This window comes from Oreochromis niloticus, unplaced genomic scaffold (genome assembly GCF_001858045.2).
Source record: "Oreochromis niloticus isolate F11D_XX unplaced genomic scaffold, O_niloticus_UMD_NMBU tig00001912_pilon, whole genome shotgun sequence".
NCBI lineage: Eukaryota > Metazoa > Chordata > Actinopteri > Cichliformes > Cichlidae > Oreochromis > Oreochromis niloticus.
In genome coordinates this window covers 48,883-67,245 of record NW_020327506.1, presented here as the reverse complement: position 1 = coordinate 67,245, position 18,363 = coordinate 48,883, and the positions used below count along the sequence as shown (strand labels likewise).

Below are 18,363 nucleotides of genomic sequence, written 5' to 3'. Positions count from 1 at the left end.
GGTAAAATTATTAACAAGATAATCGACCTCTGTTGGAGTAGCGTTCAGATAGCTGCTCTGCTCTGTGTTGGTACAGGGCATTGAAGATGATAACAGTGGGTGGATTATATTCTTAAACTTAGTTACAGCGCTTTCAGAAAGACATCTACTGTGATAAAGTCTACTCCCCACTGCTGTGTAATCAATTATTGTAAATGTAAATGTTATCAGGAAATGATCAGACAGCAGAGGGTTTTCAGGAAACACTGTTAAATGTTCAGTTTCTATGCCATATGTTAAAACAAGATCTAGAGTGTGATTAAAGTGGTGGGTGGGTTCTTTTACATTTTGAGAGAAGCCAATTGAGTCTAATAACAAATTAAATGCGATGTTGAGGCTGTCATTTTTAGCATCTACATGGATGTTAAAATCACCCACAATAATTATTTTATCTGAGCTGAGCACTAAATCAGATAAAAAGTCTGAGAAATCAGAGAGAAACTCTGTGTAAGGCCCAGGTGGACGATAGATGATAACAAGTAAGACTGGTTTCTGATTTTTACAGCTGGGGTGGACAAGGCTAAGCATCAGGCTTTCAAATGAATTAAAAGTCTGTCTTGGTCTTTCGTTAATTAATAGACTGGTGTGAAAAATTGCTGCCACACCGCCCCCTCGGCCTGTGCTTCGGGATTTCTGGTAGTTAGAATTACTCGGGGGTGTTGATTCATTTAAACTAACATACTCATCCTGCTGCAACCAGGTTTCTGTAAGGCAGAGTAAATCGATTTGTTGATCAATTATTAAGTCATGTACTAACAGAGACTTGGAGGATAGAGACCTAATATTTAATAATCCACATTTCACTGTTTTACTCTTTGGTTCAGATGTGGATACTGTATTGTTCTTTCTTTGTGATTTTTTATGTTTAAGTTGTTTATTGCTGGGTTTTGGTTTGTTTTTTGTCTGTTTGGGAGCTGACACAGTCTCTACGGAGATGGGTTTTTGGGGGGTAGCAGGAGGAGAGAAGCTGCAGAGAGGCGTGTAAGACTGCAACTCTGCTTCCTGGTCCCAACTCTGGATAGTCATATTTTGGGGGGTTTAATAAATTGGTCCATATTTCTAGAAATGAGAGCTGCTCCATCCAAAGTGGGATGGATGCCGTCTCTCCTAACAAGACCAGGTTTCCTCCAGAAGGTTTTTTGTTTTAATATATATATTTATTGAGATTTTTTGATATAAGAAAAAACAAACAAACAAAACAAACGAAAAAACAACAGACAACACAACAGCAAGGGCTAAAACACACAAATAAGACAAAAGTTTACACTGCAACAACGAAAATATTGCTTCAACACTGGCAATAAACAAAAATAAAACGCTAAGGTGGAAGGCTAAGTTATTGGTGATCGATCAAATAGGACTTTGTTTTAATACATGATCTAAAAATGGTTGCCACACATCAAAGAAATTACTAAGTTTGTCTGCTAATATATACCTAATTCTCTCCATATGTAGTAGAGCAGTCAGTTCTGTGAGCCACATTTTGAATTGAGGTACAATATCCGTCTTCCAAAGAGTCAAAATAATTGTTTTAGCAATTACCATTCCGAACAAAACTGTGGTTTGTGCAGCAGAGCTAAGGTGTAAAAGGGAAGAGGAAGATCCAAACAATGCAATTATTGGGTCCGGCTCTAATGTGCAATTATAGATATCAGAAAAACAGTTAAAAATATTCAACCAATAGTTATACAATTTGGGACAAGTCCAAAACAAATGAGTAAGAGAGCCTTCTCCAAGTTTACAACGATCGCATATCGAACTGATAGAAGGAAAAATCCTGTGCAGTTTAGTTTTTGAATAATGAAGTCTGTGAAGCACTTTAAATTGAATTAACTGATGCCTTGCATTTATAGAGCAAGAATGGATCATACACAGACTCCTCTCCCACACCTCATCTCCAATCAGCAAACCAAGCTCTTCCTCCCATGCCATCTTCAAAAAGTCAGATTTAGAATTTAAATACTCAGAAAAGGCTTTCACAAAACCAGAAACCAACTTTTTAGAATCCGGGGAACTCAGAAGAAGTGTAAAAATTGACCCCTCTTCCGGAAGAGATGGAAAATTAGCAATACTCTGACGGACATAGTTTCTTATCTGTAAATAATGAAAAAAATGTGACGCAGGGAGAGAGAACTTGTTCTGCAACTGAGTAAATGATGCAAACTGCCTGTCAATATATAAATCTTTGAGAGTAATAATACCTTTCTGTGTCCAGATATCAAAAGAGGCGTCTAAACATGAGGGTGGGAATGCATGATTACCGTATATTGGAGTATGGATTGAAGTGTCTGGTAGACCACAACCTTTTTTGATCTGACTAAAGATTTTAACACAGTTCGAAACTATAAAATTATTGACCTTGGTTCGCGAATTAGAGGATGAAAAAAGAAGAGCAGGGAGGGAACTATTCTCAACCCCACCACTCTCTATGACCACCCAAGGTGGGGTATCGGCAGACTTAATTTTTTTGTACCCTTCCTGCCAATAAGCAAGAGTTCTAGCATTTGCAGCCCAGTAATAAAACTGAAACACTGGCAAAGCAAATCCACCCTTAAGTTTTGACTTACATAGATGAACTTTTGATATCCTGTGAGTTTTAAAGCCCCAGACAAATAGTAATACTACTGAGTCGATCACTTTAAAAAATTGCTTATTCAGAAAAATAGGTAAGTTTAAAAATAAGTATAAAAATTTAGGAAGGGAAACCATTTTAATTACGTTAATGCGACCTACCATGGAGATAGGGAGAGCCCTCCATTTCTCAACATGTATTTTCAATTTTTCTACTTGTTCAAGATAATTCAACTTAAAGATCAATTTAGGATCCTTAGGCAAAGTGACACCCAAGTATTTCAATCTGTCTGTGATTTTAAAAGGCAAAACTTTTAAAAAATCAACATCCAAATTTGTAGTTAAAGCCACAAACTCACTCTTCTGCCAATTAATTGTATAACCTGAGATTTCCCCAAATGACCTCACCACATCTAAGAGTACAGGAACAGATCGCTCAGGATTTGACAAAAACAAAACAACATCATCCGCATATAAGGAAATGTAGTGCTTGATATTCCCCAATCTGACAGGGTCAATAGAGGGCTCATTCCTAATGGCTATTGCAAGAGGTTCAATAGAAATTGCAAAGAGCAAAGGGCTCAAAGGGCAGCCTTGTGGTGTCCCGCGGTGTAAAAAAAAAGGCGCAGATCTATCTTGGTTAGTAAGAATGGAAGAAGAGGGATGCCTATATATCATATCAACCCATGATATAAACTGTTCGCCTAAACCGAACTTCTCCAGTACCCGGAGCATATAGGCCCACTCGACCTGGTCAAACGCCTTTTCAGCATCTAAGCTCAGTACTGCGATCTTGGAAGCTCCCCAATGCCTATGATACATAATATTCATCAATCTTCGAACATTAAAGAAGGAAAACCTCTGAGGAATAAACCCAGTTTGATCCGGATGGATAATTGATCCAACATGTCCATTTAATCGGTTTGCCAAAATTTTAGTGAAAATTTTCATATCCAAATTCAACAAAGCAATAGGTCGATAAGAGGAACATTCTGTTTCATCCTTTCCTTCTTTCAATAACAAAGAAATATTAGCTTCATATAGCGTACGAGGAAATGCTTGAGTATGGAAAGAATGCTTAAACATTCTCAATAAAAGCGGGGCCACCTTTTCAGAGTATTTTTTATACAATTCAATGCCAAACCCATCTGGGCCTGGAGACTTTCCATTGGGGAATGACTTAATAGCTTTCGAAACTTCTTCAATAGTAATATCTGAGTTTAAAGCCTCTCGTGCAGCATCATTCATTTTCGGGAGATCCAACTTCCCTAACCAATCAGAAATATTGCCCCAAGATTTTGACATATAGAGCTCTTCATAATATTCTCTAAATCGCTCATTAATAGCTTTAGGGCTAATTAAAATTTCACCTGATCTTGATTTAATTTTATGTATAGCCCTACTGGCCTGTAGGCCTCTCAGCTGCCGAGAAAGAAGCTTATGGGGCTTATCTCCAAACTCAAAATGCTTCTGTCTGATCCTAAATAGCTGATCTGTTACTTGACTAGATAAAATTGTGTTATACTCAAACTTCCTTTTAATGATATCTTGAAACAAAGAGGGACAAGAAGAAACCTTATGGTCCTGTTCTAACTGTGTTAATTCAGTTTCTATTTCGAACAGGCGTTTCCGTCGTTCTTTTTTTAACGAAGATTCAAATGAAATAATTTCTCCTCGCATTACCACTTTAAATGTTTCCCATAGAATCGAATCAGAAACGTCTTGTTTATCATTAGTTTCCAAGAATTCTGATATTTTAGTTGTCATAAATTGGCAAAAGGATGTCTCAGACAGGAGTGACGGGTGAAAACGCCAATTACCCTGTTGTTTCGTACCACAGAAGTCCAGGACTAAAGAGGCTGGAGAGTGATCCGAGATCAAAATATTATGATAAGTTGAGCATACAACTTTAGACATCAATTTAGAGTCAAGCAAAAAATAATCTATTCTGGAGTACGATTTGTGCACTTGTGAAAAATAAGAGTAATCTCTACCAGTAGGGTTACACAGTCTCCAAACATCAACTAGGTTAGTAGAGCTCAACATATTATTCAGAACAGTCGAAGCGTTAAACAACTGGGAGCTTTGAGTGGATCTATCCAAGTGTTTATCAAGTACACAATTAAAATCGCCTCCTAAAATTACGAGTATCAGCGAGACTAGATAATAAATTAAATATTTGTCGAAAGAAAGTTGGGCTATCAAAATTAGGACCATATAAATTCAATAAAGTAACGTGGGTTGCATGAATATGGCCCGTCACCAGGATAAATCGACCATTCGGATCACTAACCGTGGACTCATGTCTAAATGGAACTGTTCTACGGATCAATATAGCCACTCCACGAGCTTTACTAGAGAATGTCGACTGAAAAATCTGATTAGCCCAGGAGCACCTGAGCAACCTCTCTTTAGTCGGTTTCATATGGGTTTCCTGAAGATACACAACATCAGCAGCTAACGATTTTAAGTGAGAAAAAACTTTAGCTCATTTGTGCACATGTCCAAGTCCTCGCACATTCCAACTCACAAATCTAATGCCACCACTTAGCGATGATGAGTTAGGATTCACTCCAGAAATAATAAATAGCAGTGTACACATAAATTGCCCTTGTATAACATTAAGAAGTACAACATACCGACAACACAAAAAACATAACCCTCTTCCCCCTCATCCCACTTTCCCAAACAAAAAAGAAACCCCGCATACTCACAGAGGGTCCGCATGACCATCACGAAATAAACGGTCCAAGGTGACGAGCTTTCCAACCTCCCCTCACAAAAGGGAGAAAAAAAAAAAATATATATATACCCTCAATGCCACCATAGTTGAGAGAAAAATGAAATAGTCACTTACATCCCAATGCAATGAGTTTCAAATAAGATGTCAAAGATTGTAAATTAGTCACTGCCTTCCTGTATAGTTCCCAGAAAATCCTCAGCCTCGTGTAGCGTTGAAAACACTTTGACCATGGAACCATGCATTACTCGTAAACGCGCTGGATAGTAAAAGCTACACCGAGCTCCAGCATCCATTAGGCGTTTACGCACATCCTGGAAGACCTGCCGTTGTTTCACCACCTCCGTCGGGAAGTCAGGGAAGATGTGAATCGCTTTACCATTATAGTTCAAGGGAAACTGCTCCCGAGCAAGCTGTAATATCTTCTCTCTCATTTGAACGTGATGAATCCGCGCTATAGTTACCCGGGGACGATCTCTTTCCCCGGGAGTACGGCCGCCCAAACGATGTGCTCGGTCAATGTCCAAAGGCTTGTCAAAATTGTCCGCGCCCAAAAACTTCGGGAGAAATTTAGACAAAAATTCCACCATACGACCATTTTCAATTTTTTCGGGCAGACCAACAATTTTAATGTTCTGCCGTCTGGACCGACCCTCCAGATCTAATACTTTTAGACGAAGCGCCTCGTTATCCACTTGCAATTTTAAACATGTTTTCTCAACCAGAGAAAGACGATGGTCGTGATCAGAACTAGCGTTTTCAACCTCCTGTAGCCGACCGCAGATATTCGTCAAAGAAGCCTGTGCTGTAGCCAGAGACGCTTCAAGACCGTCAAACCTTTCAGTCATCGTGATGTTTATTTTCTGAATTTCAGAAAGGACCTTGGAAAAACTTTTTTCACCATTCTCCGCATCTTTAGCAGGCTCCGAGGTTAGCTCGGCTTCGTCGACTGGTTCAAAGGGAGGAGTGTCGGTCCCGTTCGGAGGCTTCTCCTGCTTTTTAGCTTTTTCAGCTTTTGATTTGGGCATCCTGTTTAAGTTAGGAAACAAGTGTTCTTCAGTGAGAACCAAAAATTGTGAGGGATAAGACAATAAAGTCCAAAATGTGAAGAGAGTGTGAGGAGCTCCACAGAAACACGTCTACTCCATTCGGTGCTCACTAGCGCCCCCCCTTCCTCCAGAAGGTTTGCCAATTATCTATGAAGCCCACATCGTTTCTGGGACACCACTCAGACAGCCAGCAATTTAAGGAGAACATGCGGCTAAACATGTCACTCCTGGTCTGATTGGGGAGGGGACCAGAGAAAACTACAGAGTCCCACATTGTTTTGGCAAAGTTACACACCGATTCAATATTGATTTTAGTGACCTCCGATTGGCGTAACCGGGTGTCATTACTGCCGACGTGAATTATGATCTTACTGTATTTACGTTTACCCTTAGCCAGCAGTTTTAAATTTCCTTCAATGTCGCCTGCTCTGGCCCCTGGAAGACAATTGACTATGGTTGCCGGTGTCTCTAGCTTCACATGTCTGAGAACAGAATCACCAATTACCAGAGTTTGACCCCCGGCGGGTGTGTCGCCGAGTGGGGAAAAACGGTTAGACACATGAACAGGTTGGTGGTGTACCTGGGGCTTCAGTTTAGGACTATGCTTCCTCCTCACCGTCACCCAGCCGCCCTCTTTCCCCAGCTGCTTGGGGTCTGCCGGGGAACAGCTAGCGGGGCCTGCGCTATCTTCGGCTGCACCAGCTACAGGGGCCTGGCTAGCTACGGGTGAATGAAGGGTGCGAAGCCGAGTCTCCAATTCAGTAATCCTGGCCTCCAGAGCTGCAAATATGCTACATTTGTTACAGGTATCATTACTGCTAAAGGAGGCCGAGGAGTAACTAAACATCTGACACAATGAGCAGGAAAGTGCAGGAGGGACAGGTGAAGTAGCCATGGTGCTAACGAGTCGGCTACGAGCTAAGCTAAGCTAGCGAAACAGTAAAGAGACAGTGAGTGAATACTTTGGCTATAAATTAGGTAGTGAGCACACAGAAAGTGTGATTCAGATGAAGCACGTTAAGATTATACTATGAAAAAGGGATGTATCAAAAGATTTAAGTTAAATTGCTAAGCAGAAAAGCTACTCAGAGACACCACTGTGTTTGAGCAGGAACAGGAAGTGATACTCTACCACAAAGCGAGCGAACACCAAGTGACAGCGCCACCAAGAGTCAGACCCAGGTCAACATTTGACCTTTCTACATTTGAAACTATGGATTCATTTTCCCATTCACTTCTGTACGTTAGTGTATAAATGAATGTTAGACTGGGCTCCATGGAAACACTTGGACTGGTCTCAGCTGCCTTCTTTCTGTAGTCATTCCAACAGAGTCCTTTCTCTTCTCCAGCTTCTGTTTGAAATCCTCTCACAGAGCCTGAATCCTGCTTTGTCGTCATGTTTGGGCCTGTGTTAGGCTGCTCTGTGTTCCTCTGCTTTAACACACACCTCACTACAGCAGCTGTGTGGGTCGTCTCTGTAGCAGCCATATCAGCTTCTGATACCATGAACATCATCACAGCTCCAAACTTCACCTTTATTAGCTTTGACATTCATGTCTTTCTTTTCTATGTTTCCACACAAGCTCAAAGTCTCTGCAGCCTGTTTTTATCTGCTATCATCAGATCTTCAACAGCCTCATTCACATCCCTCACACACTCTACAGCCTCATCAGTACTGACTTCATCTTCACTGACTGATGGAGCACAACATGAACCTGTGGAGGCTGAAAAACTGTCCTGTCAAACATCTCCCCGTCACCACTCCACTTCTGTCAGCCTTTAAATGAACCCTGCTCAAGTCTGTCACTTCTATTTGGAGCCAAAAGGAAAAACTGTTGTTCACTTGTTTGGAAAGACAACATTTCTTAAAGCACTCAAACTTCTTCACATTTGTCTTCAGACACATCCTGAACATTTAGGAACTAAAGAAAGCTTCAAAAATCAGTCAAAGATCTGAAATATAGAAAAAAAAAACCCACAGCTGCAGTCAGTGAACTCACCTCAGAGTCTCCAGTTGACAGTTTGGACTCTCCAGTCCAGCACACAGAAGCTTCGCTGCTAGATCCTGCAGCACATTTCCACTCATGTCCACCTCTGTCAGATGGGAGGGGTTGGACTTCAGAGCTGAGGCCACAACTTCACAGTGAGTCTCTGAGAGTCCACACTGAGTCAGTCTGTGATGATAGAAAATATGAGATGTGTTAATATAAAAGCAGAAAATCTGCATTATAAACACAGCCTGAATGTATATCAAGACAAAACAGAGTGACGCCATCATCTGATGAACATCTGCTCTTCACATCTGTGTTTCAGCTCCTACAATGATTCTCTTCAGTGTCTCTCAGACCAGCAGACACTAGCTTCTCCTTTTTCCTACAATTTCTGGCACACTTCATATGTACAGCAGACAGAGACAGGTGAAGTGAAATAATATTAACTAAGCTGTGTGAAAAGATGTGAGGTCTGTTTATCACCATCTATGAAAGTGATTGCCTTTGGAAGACTTTGAAGTGGCCTAGTCAAAGTCTTGACCTGAATTCAACTGAGACGCAGTGACATGACCTTAAAAAGGTCATGCTTTAAAACTGTCCAGTGTGGCTGAAATACACCAATTCTGCAAAGACGAGTGGGTCAAAATTTCTCCACAGCGCTATAAAAGACTCACTGCCAGTTATCACAAACGCTGGATTGCAGTTGTTGCTTCTAAGGGTGACCCAACCAGTTCATAGGTTTACAGGGGCAATCAATTATTCCACCCAGAGCCACTAAGTTTTTTTCCCCATTAATAATAAACACCTTGATTTAGAAACTGCATTTTGTGTTACTGTTTTGCTTCAGCTTTGACAAACTGTTGAAATGAAACATTCTGACTTTAAAGTTTAAATTTCGGGCGTTCCCTTTTTAACTCTTTGATTAACAGTAAAGGTTAAAGCTTGTGAATAAGTACTAAATATTTTTAATGGATCTTATATCTGATCTAAACACAAGATCTGCTCATCACTAGCAACCCTCCTCCAGATTATGACAGCATGTAAACATAATGATATTTATGAAGCCTCTTCCCAAACAAACACAGCATTTATAAAAGATGAATAGGTGGTCAGGTCTTGATGCATGCTCAATCATCCAGGTAATTAAATCTCCAAAAGTTGATTCTGTTCATCTGGGAGAAACGTTTTGTCACTCATCCAAGTGACTTCTTCAGTCTCAGCTGACTGCAGGTTTCACCAATCTTATAAACAGGACATTTGCATAATGACTGAAACCAGCACCACTGTTTCATTGTCACTGCTCAGTGACGAAAATATTTATGAGCCCCTGAAACGAAACCCAGGAAGTGGTTACAGGAAGAGGGTGATAAACTGTCTGAAGCAGTTAGAACAAGACAAGGCTACTGACCGGACCTCATACCACAGGCTGTACCCAGGGGAATCTACACCAACTCTGTATGGTTTACCGAAGATACATAAACAGGGTGCACCTTTAAGACCGATTGTCTGTATGATCAACTCGGTCACCTATCACATCTCTAAGTTTCTGGCTTCGATCCTCAACCCGCTGGTAGGCAGCTCTGAACACCACATCCAGAACACCTTGGATTTTGTTGAGAATGTGAGAGATGTCATTATGGAGGCAGATGAAACCATGGTCTCGTACGACGTTACATCTCTCTTCACTTGCATCCCAGTCACGGAAGCGTTGGAGGTAGTCCATAAGAGATTACAGGATGACCCCAACCTCAGCAACAGGACCACTCTCAGCACTGACCAAGTGTGTTTGCTTTTGGAACTGTGTCTTAATTCCACCTACTTCACATACAAGGGTCAGTACCACAGGCAGAAACATGGGTGTGCCATGGGTTCCCCAGTTTCACCCATCGTGGCCAATTTGTACATGGAAGAAGTGGAGAAGGGGGCTTTGTTATCCTACCCTGGAACACCACCAAGTCATTGGTTCAGGTAACCCACAAACTAGTGTATTTCTGGATAACAAATCTACTACTCTATGCTGATGTTGTTGAATAATCAAGTGTGACTCACCGAGCCTTTCTGCAGTTCCTCACAGCTGGAATCAGTCTCTGTCGTCCCCGGGTTGATGTGTTGTACTTCTGCAGGTCCAACTCATCCAGAACCTCCTCTGACATCTGCAGCATGAAGGCCAGAGCTGAGCACTGGATCGCAGAGAGTTCCTCCTTTGTTCCTTTCTCTAACTTCAGGAACTTTTGGATCTCCTGATGTACTGAGAGGTCTTTCATTTCCATCAGACAGTGGAAGATGTTGATGCTTCTGTCAGGAGAGATTTTATCACTGTTCACTTTCCTCAGGTTCTTGGTGACTCTCTGGATGGTTCCTGGACTGATCTCTGTCTGACCCAGCAGACCTAAGAGTCTCTGGTTATACTCCAGACAGAGGCCATGAAGGAAGCGAACAAACAGATCTAGGTGGCCATTTTTACTTTGGAGGGATTTTCTCATGACTTGCTTCAGAAAATCATCCAAAGAGGACTCTTTATATTTTTTCCCAAAGAAGTTCTCCAGCACCTTTGTCTTCCTGTTGGTGTGACAGTGGAACATGTAGACAGCAGCCAGAAACTCCTGAATGCTCAGATGAACAAAGCAGTAGACTGGTTTCTGGAAGATCACACACTCTCTTTTGAAGATCTCTGTACAAACTCCTGAGTACACAGAAGCCTCTGTGACATCCAGACCACACTGCTCCAGGTCTTCTTGGTAGAACATGATGCTTCCTTTCTCCAGATGTTCAAACGCCAGCCTCCCCAGCTTCAGAAGAACTTCCCTGTCAGCCTCCGTCAGCTCCTGTGGACTCGTCTCATGTCCCTCATGGTACTTGTTCTTCTTCCTCTTTGTCTGAACCAGCAGGAAGTGTGAGTACATGTCAGTCAGGGTCTTGGGCAGCTCTCCTCTCTGCTCTGTAGTCAACATGTGCTCCAGAACTGTAGCAGTGATCCAGCAGAAGACTGGGATACTACACATGATGTGGAGGCTCCTGGATGTCTTCATGTGAGAGATGATTCTGCTGGACAGCTCTTCATCGCTGAATCTCCTCCTGAAGTACTCCTCCTTCTGGGCGTCAGTGAAGCCTCGTACTTCTGTTAGCCTGTCAACACATGTAGGAGGGATCTGATTGGCTGCTGCGGGTCGGGAAGTGATCCAGACGAGAGCCGAGGGAAGCAGATTCCCTTGGATGAGGTTTGTCAGCAGCTGGCTGACTGATGACTTCTGTGTGACATCAGACAGCAGCTTCCTGTTGGTGAAATCCAATGAAAGTCTGCTTTCATCCAGGCCGTCAAAGATGAACAAAAGCTGAGAGACAGCCAGCTTCTCTGCTGTGACCTTCTGTAATGTTGGATGGAAAACATGGAGCAGCTCCAGAAGACTGTACTGCTCATCTCTGATCAGGTTCAGCTCCCTGAATGAAAGCAGAACCACCACACTGACATGTTGGTTCTCCAAGCCCTCTGCCCAGTCCAGAGTGAACTTCTGCACTGAGAAGGTTTTTCCAACACCAGCCACGCCGTTGGTCAGAACCACTCTGATGGGTCTCTGTTGGTCAGGGAAGGCTTTAAAGATGTCCTGGCACCTGATTGGAGTGTCATGGAGGCCATCCATGTTGGAAGCTGTCTCCAGCTGCCTCACCTCATGTTGGGTATGAATCTCTTCACTCTGTCCCTCTGTGATGTAGAGCTCAGTGTAGATCCTGTTGAGGAGGGTTCTACTTCCTGTTTTCTCACTTCCTTCAGTCACACGTTCACATCTCCTCCTCAGACTGATCTTATGTTCATCTAAAACCTCCTGCAGACCAACATCTGCTGAAAGAAAGAAAAACAATGAGACTAAAGAGAAAGAAAACTCTTCAATGTCTGAACAACACAACAAGAAGTCCAGTTTTCAGAAATGAGTCCATCAGCAGACAGATGTTCAGTCTTACTTTGTACACAGCTGCTCTGACTGGCTGTATGCAGTCCAGCTCTGGTTCTTTCTTCACACTGGGGACAGGAGGAGTCTCCTGATGAGGCAGATTGGTCCCAGTATGAGGAGATGCACTGTCTGCAGAACCAGAAACATATCCAAGGTGAGCAGGTTCCCCTCCAGCATAAACTCTAAGCAGCTAAAACATGAATGAATGTAAAAAGTGTCCCAGCTGTCAGTCAGATTGTACTCGGTGCCACAGTACAGATGTGGTTTCTGACAGCTGCTCCAGCTGCAGGATCAAACACACAGAAGTCCAAACATCTTTGTCTTTGCTGCTTCTTTATTAATGAACAACACAACATGTCGTTCTTGTCCCAGCTGAGCATCAGTTATGCAGCCTTTAGCATTAGCATTGTTAGCATATCTCCAACAGAAACATGGTCAGAAACTGTTGAGAGGGGCCGGCATAGGGAGAGGAGAAGTTTTTACAATCAACCCACCCCTGACTCGGTAAGAGTCAGGGGGTCATGCAGTGGGCCAACCATGTGTGTCCAATTTTATGTTAATCATTTAATTTAATTTGTTTCTTTGTTATTTTCAATAACTATGAGTTCTCCAAATTATTTTGGAAACATGACTAATTTCTGTAATATATTATTTTGTGACATGGACAGTACAGAAGGACAGAAAAATGGAGCAACATCACAGGTGGAACTATTGATGTCAAGTCAATATGTTCCCTAGTTGCTTTGGGGAGGTGGACTTTTGCCCACTACTGAGATGCAATCTGGAAGGCAAACAGAGTCCACTGTGTCTTCATCACTCCTGAACTTTACCAGCATTTGCAGGGATTTCATCTTTGTTACTGTGGCAACATTGCTGGGGCCCATAAAATAATGTCAAACCACACAACAATTACAAGGAAGGAGGAGAGGTAGGAAAGACTAAGGAAAGGACACAATCAAAGGGAACACTAACAAGTCAGCTTCTGTACCATCTCTGGGTTCTCCTGGTGACCATCCAGGAGTCCACACTGCCTCCAGTAGCTCCTTTTTATATATTTATTTATGTGTTATTTACATGTGTGATTCTTCTGTTCTCATTATCTTTGTCCCATCTGTATTTTCAGACTTCCTCTACCTGCCTATATAAACATGGACCCTCCCCTGACCCCTCCTCTTTAATAATAATAACACAAACCAAAGGAATAAATGGCTTTTATATAGAATTATATAACTGTGTGTATGTTTATCTTTATTTATGCAGACCCACTCTGAGCTGAACCAATATTATTATTATTCCCTTTATTCTCCAATATACAAAAATATCTGTACCAGACTTTGGTAAAATTGGATAAATATTCACACATTAATTTAATTCCATAATGTAAAACTCATGAGTCAAACATGATGAGCATGAGAGAGGTGTGGAGGGGCATGAAGACCATCACTGGATTCAGGCCAACCAACAGCAGGGGAGCTGAGGGAGGTGAGAACAGAGCAAACGAGTTGAATCTGTTTTTCAATAGATTTGACACCACAGTGTCTGCTCCCACCCCCACAACCTCACCTGTAGTCAGCCTGGAATCCAGAGCCACACCACTGTGCCAGCCTCTCTTTTCACATGGCGCTGTTGCCTCCTGTGGGATTCCTGACACCCCTCCCCCACCCATCACCTTCACTCAATACCAGGTTGAGATGCAAATGAGGAGACTTCACTCAGGCAAGTCTGCTGGACCAGACGGAGTGAGTCCCCTCGTCCTCAAGACCTGTGCCCCCCAGCTGTGTGGAGTCTTTCATAAACTGTTTATGCTGAGTCTGAGTCTGCAGAGGGTCCCAGTGATGTGGAAAACATCATGCCTCGTCCCTATTCCAAAGACGCCACGTCCCAGTGGCCCCCAGGATTACAGGCCCGTGGCACTGACCTCCCACATCATGAAGACCCTGGAAAGGCTCATCCTGGACCAGCTGCGACCCATAGTAAGACCACATCTGGATCCCCTTCAGTTCGCTTATCAGCCTCGTCTCGGAACTGAGGACGCCATCATCTACCTGCTCAATCGTGTCTACACCCATCTGGACCAGCCGGCGAGCACTGTGAGGGTCATGTTTTTTGACTTTTCCAGTGCTTTCAATACCATCAGGCCGACCCTCCTGGGTGATAAGTTAGCAGCGATGCAGGTGGATGCTTCTCTGGTGTCCTGGATTGTTGATTACCTGACAGGGAGACCACAATATGTACGTCTCCCACAGTGTGTGTCTGACAAGGTAATCAGCAACACGGGGGCAACACAAGGGACCATCCTCTCTCCCTTCCTCTTCACCCTCTACACCACAGACTTCAGCCACTGCACAGAGACCTGCCATCTTCAGAAGTTTTCTGATGACTCTGCCGTGGTTGGATGCATCAGCAGGGATGATGAGACAGAGTACCGGGCTGTGGTCGACTCCTTTGTCACGTGGTGTGAGCAGAATCATCTGCAGCTCAACGTGGCAAAGACCAAGGAACTGATCGTGGACTTCAGGAAGACCAGGAAACACTTGACCCCTGTTTCAATCCAGGGGGTCAGTGTTGACATTGTGGAGGACTATAAATACCTTGGAGTACACATTGACAATAAACTGGACTGGGCTAAAAACACCACAGCACTTTACACGAAGGGCCAGAGTCGTCTCTATTTTTTGAGGCGACTGAGGTCCTTCAACATCTGCCAGAAAATGCTCAGGATTTTCTACGAGTCTGTTGTGGCCAGTGCGATCCTCTATGCTGTTGCATGCTGGGGGAGCAGGCTGAGGGTCGCAGATGCCAACAGACTCAATAAACTAATCCGTAAGGCCAGTAATGTTGTGGGGATGGAGCTGGACTCCCTCAAGGTGGTGTCGGAGAGGCGGATGTTGTCCAAAATAAAGACAATGTTGGATAACACCTCCCACCCACTCCATGACATGCTGGTCAGTCACAGGAGCTCGTTCAGTGAGAGACTGAGATTACCGAAAAGCACCACTGAACGACACAGGGAATCTTTCCTGCCTGTGGCCATCTCCCTGTACAACGCATCCACTTAACACACTGGTTACTGGTTACAATATATATATATATATATATATCTATCTATCTATCTATCTATCTATCTATATATATATATATAATATATACATATATATATATATATATATATATATATATATATATATATATATATATATATATATAAATATAAATATAAATATATATATATTGTATACATACATTGTATACAATATATATATTGTATATATTAGCGTATTGTCTGTCTTGTTAATGTTGGTTTATAATGGAGCACTGTAACAAAAAAATAATTTCCCCCAGGGATCAATAAAGTATTCTGATTCTGATTCTGATTCTGATGATTCCGACACCAATCCCAGTAAAGGGGACGATGCACTACAACAAAGTTTCCCTCTGAGTTTAACTATCAGACTTTTCTCTGTGTGCAGCAGCTGTGAGATGAAGGCTCCAGGACGTCTACATAGAGTTTAAATATTTCACAGTATTTCTTAAGTTGAGTGTCAGGAGTGAAGCTTCACCACAATCATGTTCACAGCTCTGGTCTCTGCTGATCAAACTACAACTCTTATACTAGAAAAATTTGCATTTCCTGCGAAAATGCAGTGTGGATGCTTCAAAGCTAAAGCTGTCTGCTGAAACTAGCTGAAAAAGCTGAAAAGTTGCAAAAATTGTAAAAACTTTGCAGAAGCAAGGGGACTTTGCTAAAATGTAGTAACTTAGCAGAACGGCAATATCTTAGAGGAAACATAATACTTGGCAGAAATACAATAGCATAGCAGAACTTAGCAGAAATATTGTAACTTACCAGAAACACGATAACTTCTCAAAAATACAAGAATTTAGGAGAAATAGTATAAGATAACAAAAAGAATATATTTAGCCAAACATCCTTAAACATTACAGAAATACTGTGATTTAGAAAAACAGTACAACATAGCAGAAATGCTGTGATTTACCAGAGACACTGTAATATACTATGAATATTGTAATACTATGTTTATATTAAAATACTATGTTTTAGCAAAAATACTCCAGTTTAGCACAAATATTATAATATAGCAGAAACACTATTCTATAGCAGAAATGCTATATTTAGAAAGAAAAATATAATAGTGTAGAAATACTATGATTTAGCAGAAATCCTACAATATAGCTTAATAACAATGATTTAGAACAGATAATATGATTGAGCAGAATAGTAATAACTTAAGTGAAAATATTGGAAAGGTAAAATGATAAGCTGAATAAAAAGGAACATGGTTAAGTTTGCCCAAAACTAATCTTTGTTCACCTGTGAAAAAATAAAATAAAAATACATTTAGAAAAACAAAATTAAGAACAGCCAACAGATACACAAAATCAAATATGGATACATAAATCACCAAATGCACAGAAAATCAAATATGGATACACAAATGTACAGAGAGAGACAAACACACAGGGTCTATGCCAGTCAACCAGTCTGAATATATTATATTTTTATCCACCAATGAGATCCTGCCCTAAAAAAGGTCTTTGTGTGTGTCTTTCTTTCTCTCTTTCTCTTTCTCTCTCTCTCTCTCTCTCTCTCTGTCTCTCTCTCACACACACACACACACACACACACACACAGCAGCAGCAGCAGCAGCAAGTGAACAGGATGTTTCTAGGTCAGTAAAACAGCTGTGAGCTTCTCAATTTGAATCCACCAATCAGAGAGACTGTGTGCTTTTTCCCGCCAAAACTGGTGCACCAAGTGCAGGCTTTTACACATGCAGCACAGAGAGAGAGACAGGATTTTTGCAGTCTATTTCTCATAGTCAGGACTCCCCTCAAACAAACAGCCATAAATTCATAACCGTAGGGGCTAAAACAGTCATTCTTAGACCGTTTTGTTCAGAAGACATTCTACAAATATGAAATATTAAAGATATATGACATAGATGTTGCTTGGCTTAGAAGCCATGAATGCCCCAATATGCAAATTTGAATGTGCCAGGCCTCAGATATGATTGGCTGGCTGGGAAGCCATGAAGCCAACAATATGCAAATTTGAATGTGCCAGCCCTCAGATATGATTGGCTGGCTGGGAAGCCATGAAGCCAACAATATGCAAATTTGAATGAGCAAGCCCTCAGATATGATTGGTTGTCTTAGAAGCCATATAAAAAGCAGTAAAACTGTACTATGATTTGGTAAAAAAAATTATAATTAATCAAAAATACTATATTTGGCAGAAATACTATTTTTTAGCAGAAAAACTATATTTAGCACAAATCTTATAAAATGGCAGAAATACTATAATTAAGCAGAAATACTATATTAAGTACAAATCCTATAAAATGGCAGAAATAGTATGATTACTGAAATAAAAATAAATACTGAAAAGCAGGAGAAATGCTATGACTTAGCACAATAGTAATAACTTAAATAGAAAAATTGGAAAAACAAAATGGACAGCTGAAAAAATCCTGAACATGCTAAGGGTCCCTCAAATGTAATTGTGAAACGAAAAAAAAAATCAGCAAAAAAAAGTATAACAGTCACACAATCACAAATATGTACACATATGGAAACACACATGCACAGAGAGACACACACAGGATCAAATTCAGTCAACCAGTCTAAATATATTGAATTTAAATCATACAATAAGATCTTTCTCTCTCTCTCTCACACACACACACACACACACACACACACACAGGGAGAGACAAGCAAGTTTCTAGGTCAGCCAAGCAGCCTGGGAGCTGCTAAATTTAAAAATTTGAATCCACCAATCAGAGAGGCTGTGTACGTTTTCCCGCCAAAACAGGTGCACCTGTTTTTTACACACACGCAGCACAGAGACAGGATTTGTGCTGTCTATTTTTCATAGTCAGGATTCCCCTCAAACAAATGGCTATAATTTCCTAACCGTAGGGGCTAGAACAGTCATTCTTACACCGTTTTGTTCAGAAGAGATGGGGTAATCTTAAAGTGTTGACAATTTGTCATTAAAATAT

General features: G+C 41.4%; 1 protein-coding gene across 1 annotated transcript in view; it reads right to left on the bottom strand.

Annotated features, from left to right (window-relative positions):
* LOC112844880 (protein NLRC3) overlaps positions 1-18,363 on the bottom strand; it is a gene marked incomplete at its 5' end in the record, with an annotated part of 50,781 nt that overhangs the window by 6,232 nt on the left and 26,186 nt on the right. Inside the window, 3 exons of the mRNA XM_025904490.1 lie at positions 8,400-8,573; positions 10,440-12,228; positions 12,348-12,466. Coding sequence (XP_025760275.1) covers positions 8,400-8,573; positions 10,440-12,228; positions 12,348-12,466 — 2,082 coding nt within the window. The remainder of the gene's footprint in view (positions 1-8,399; positions 8,574-10,439; positions 12,229-12,347; positions 12,467-18,363) is intronic.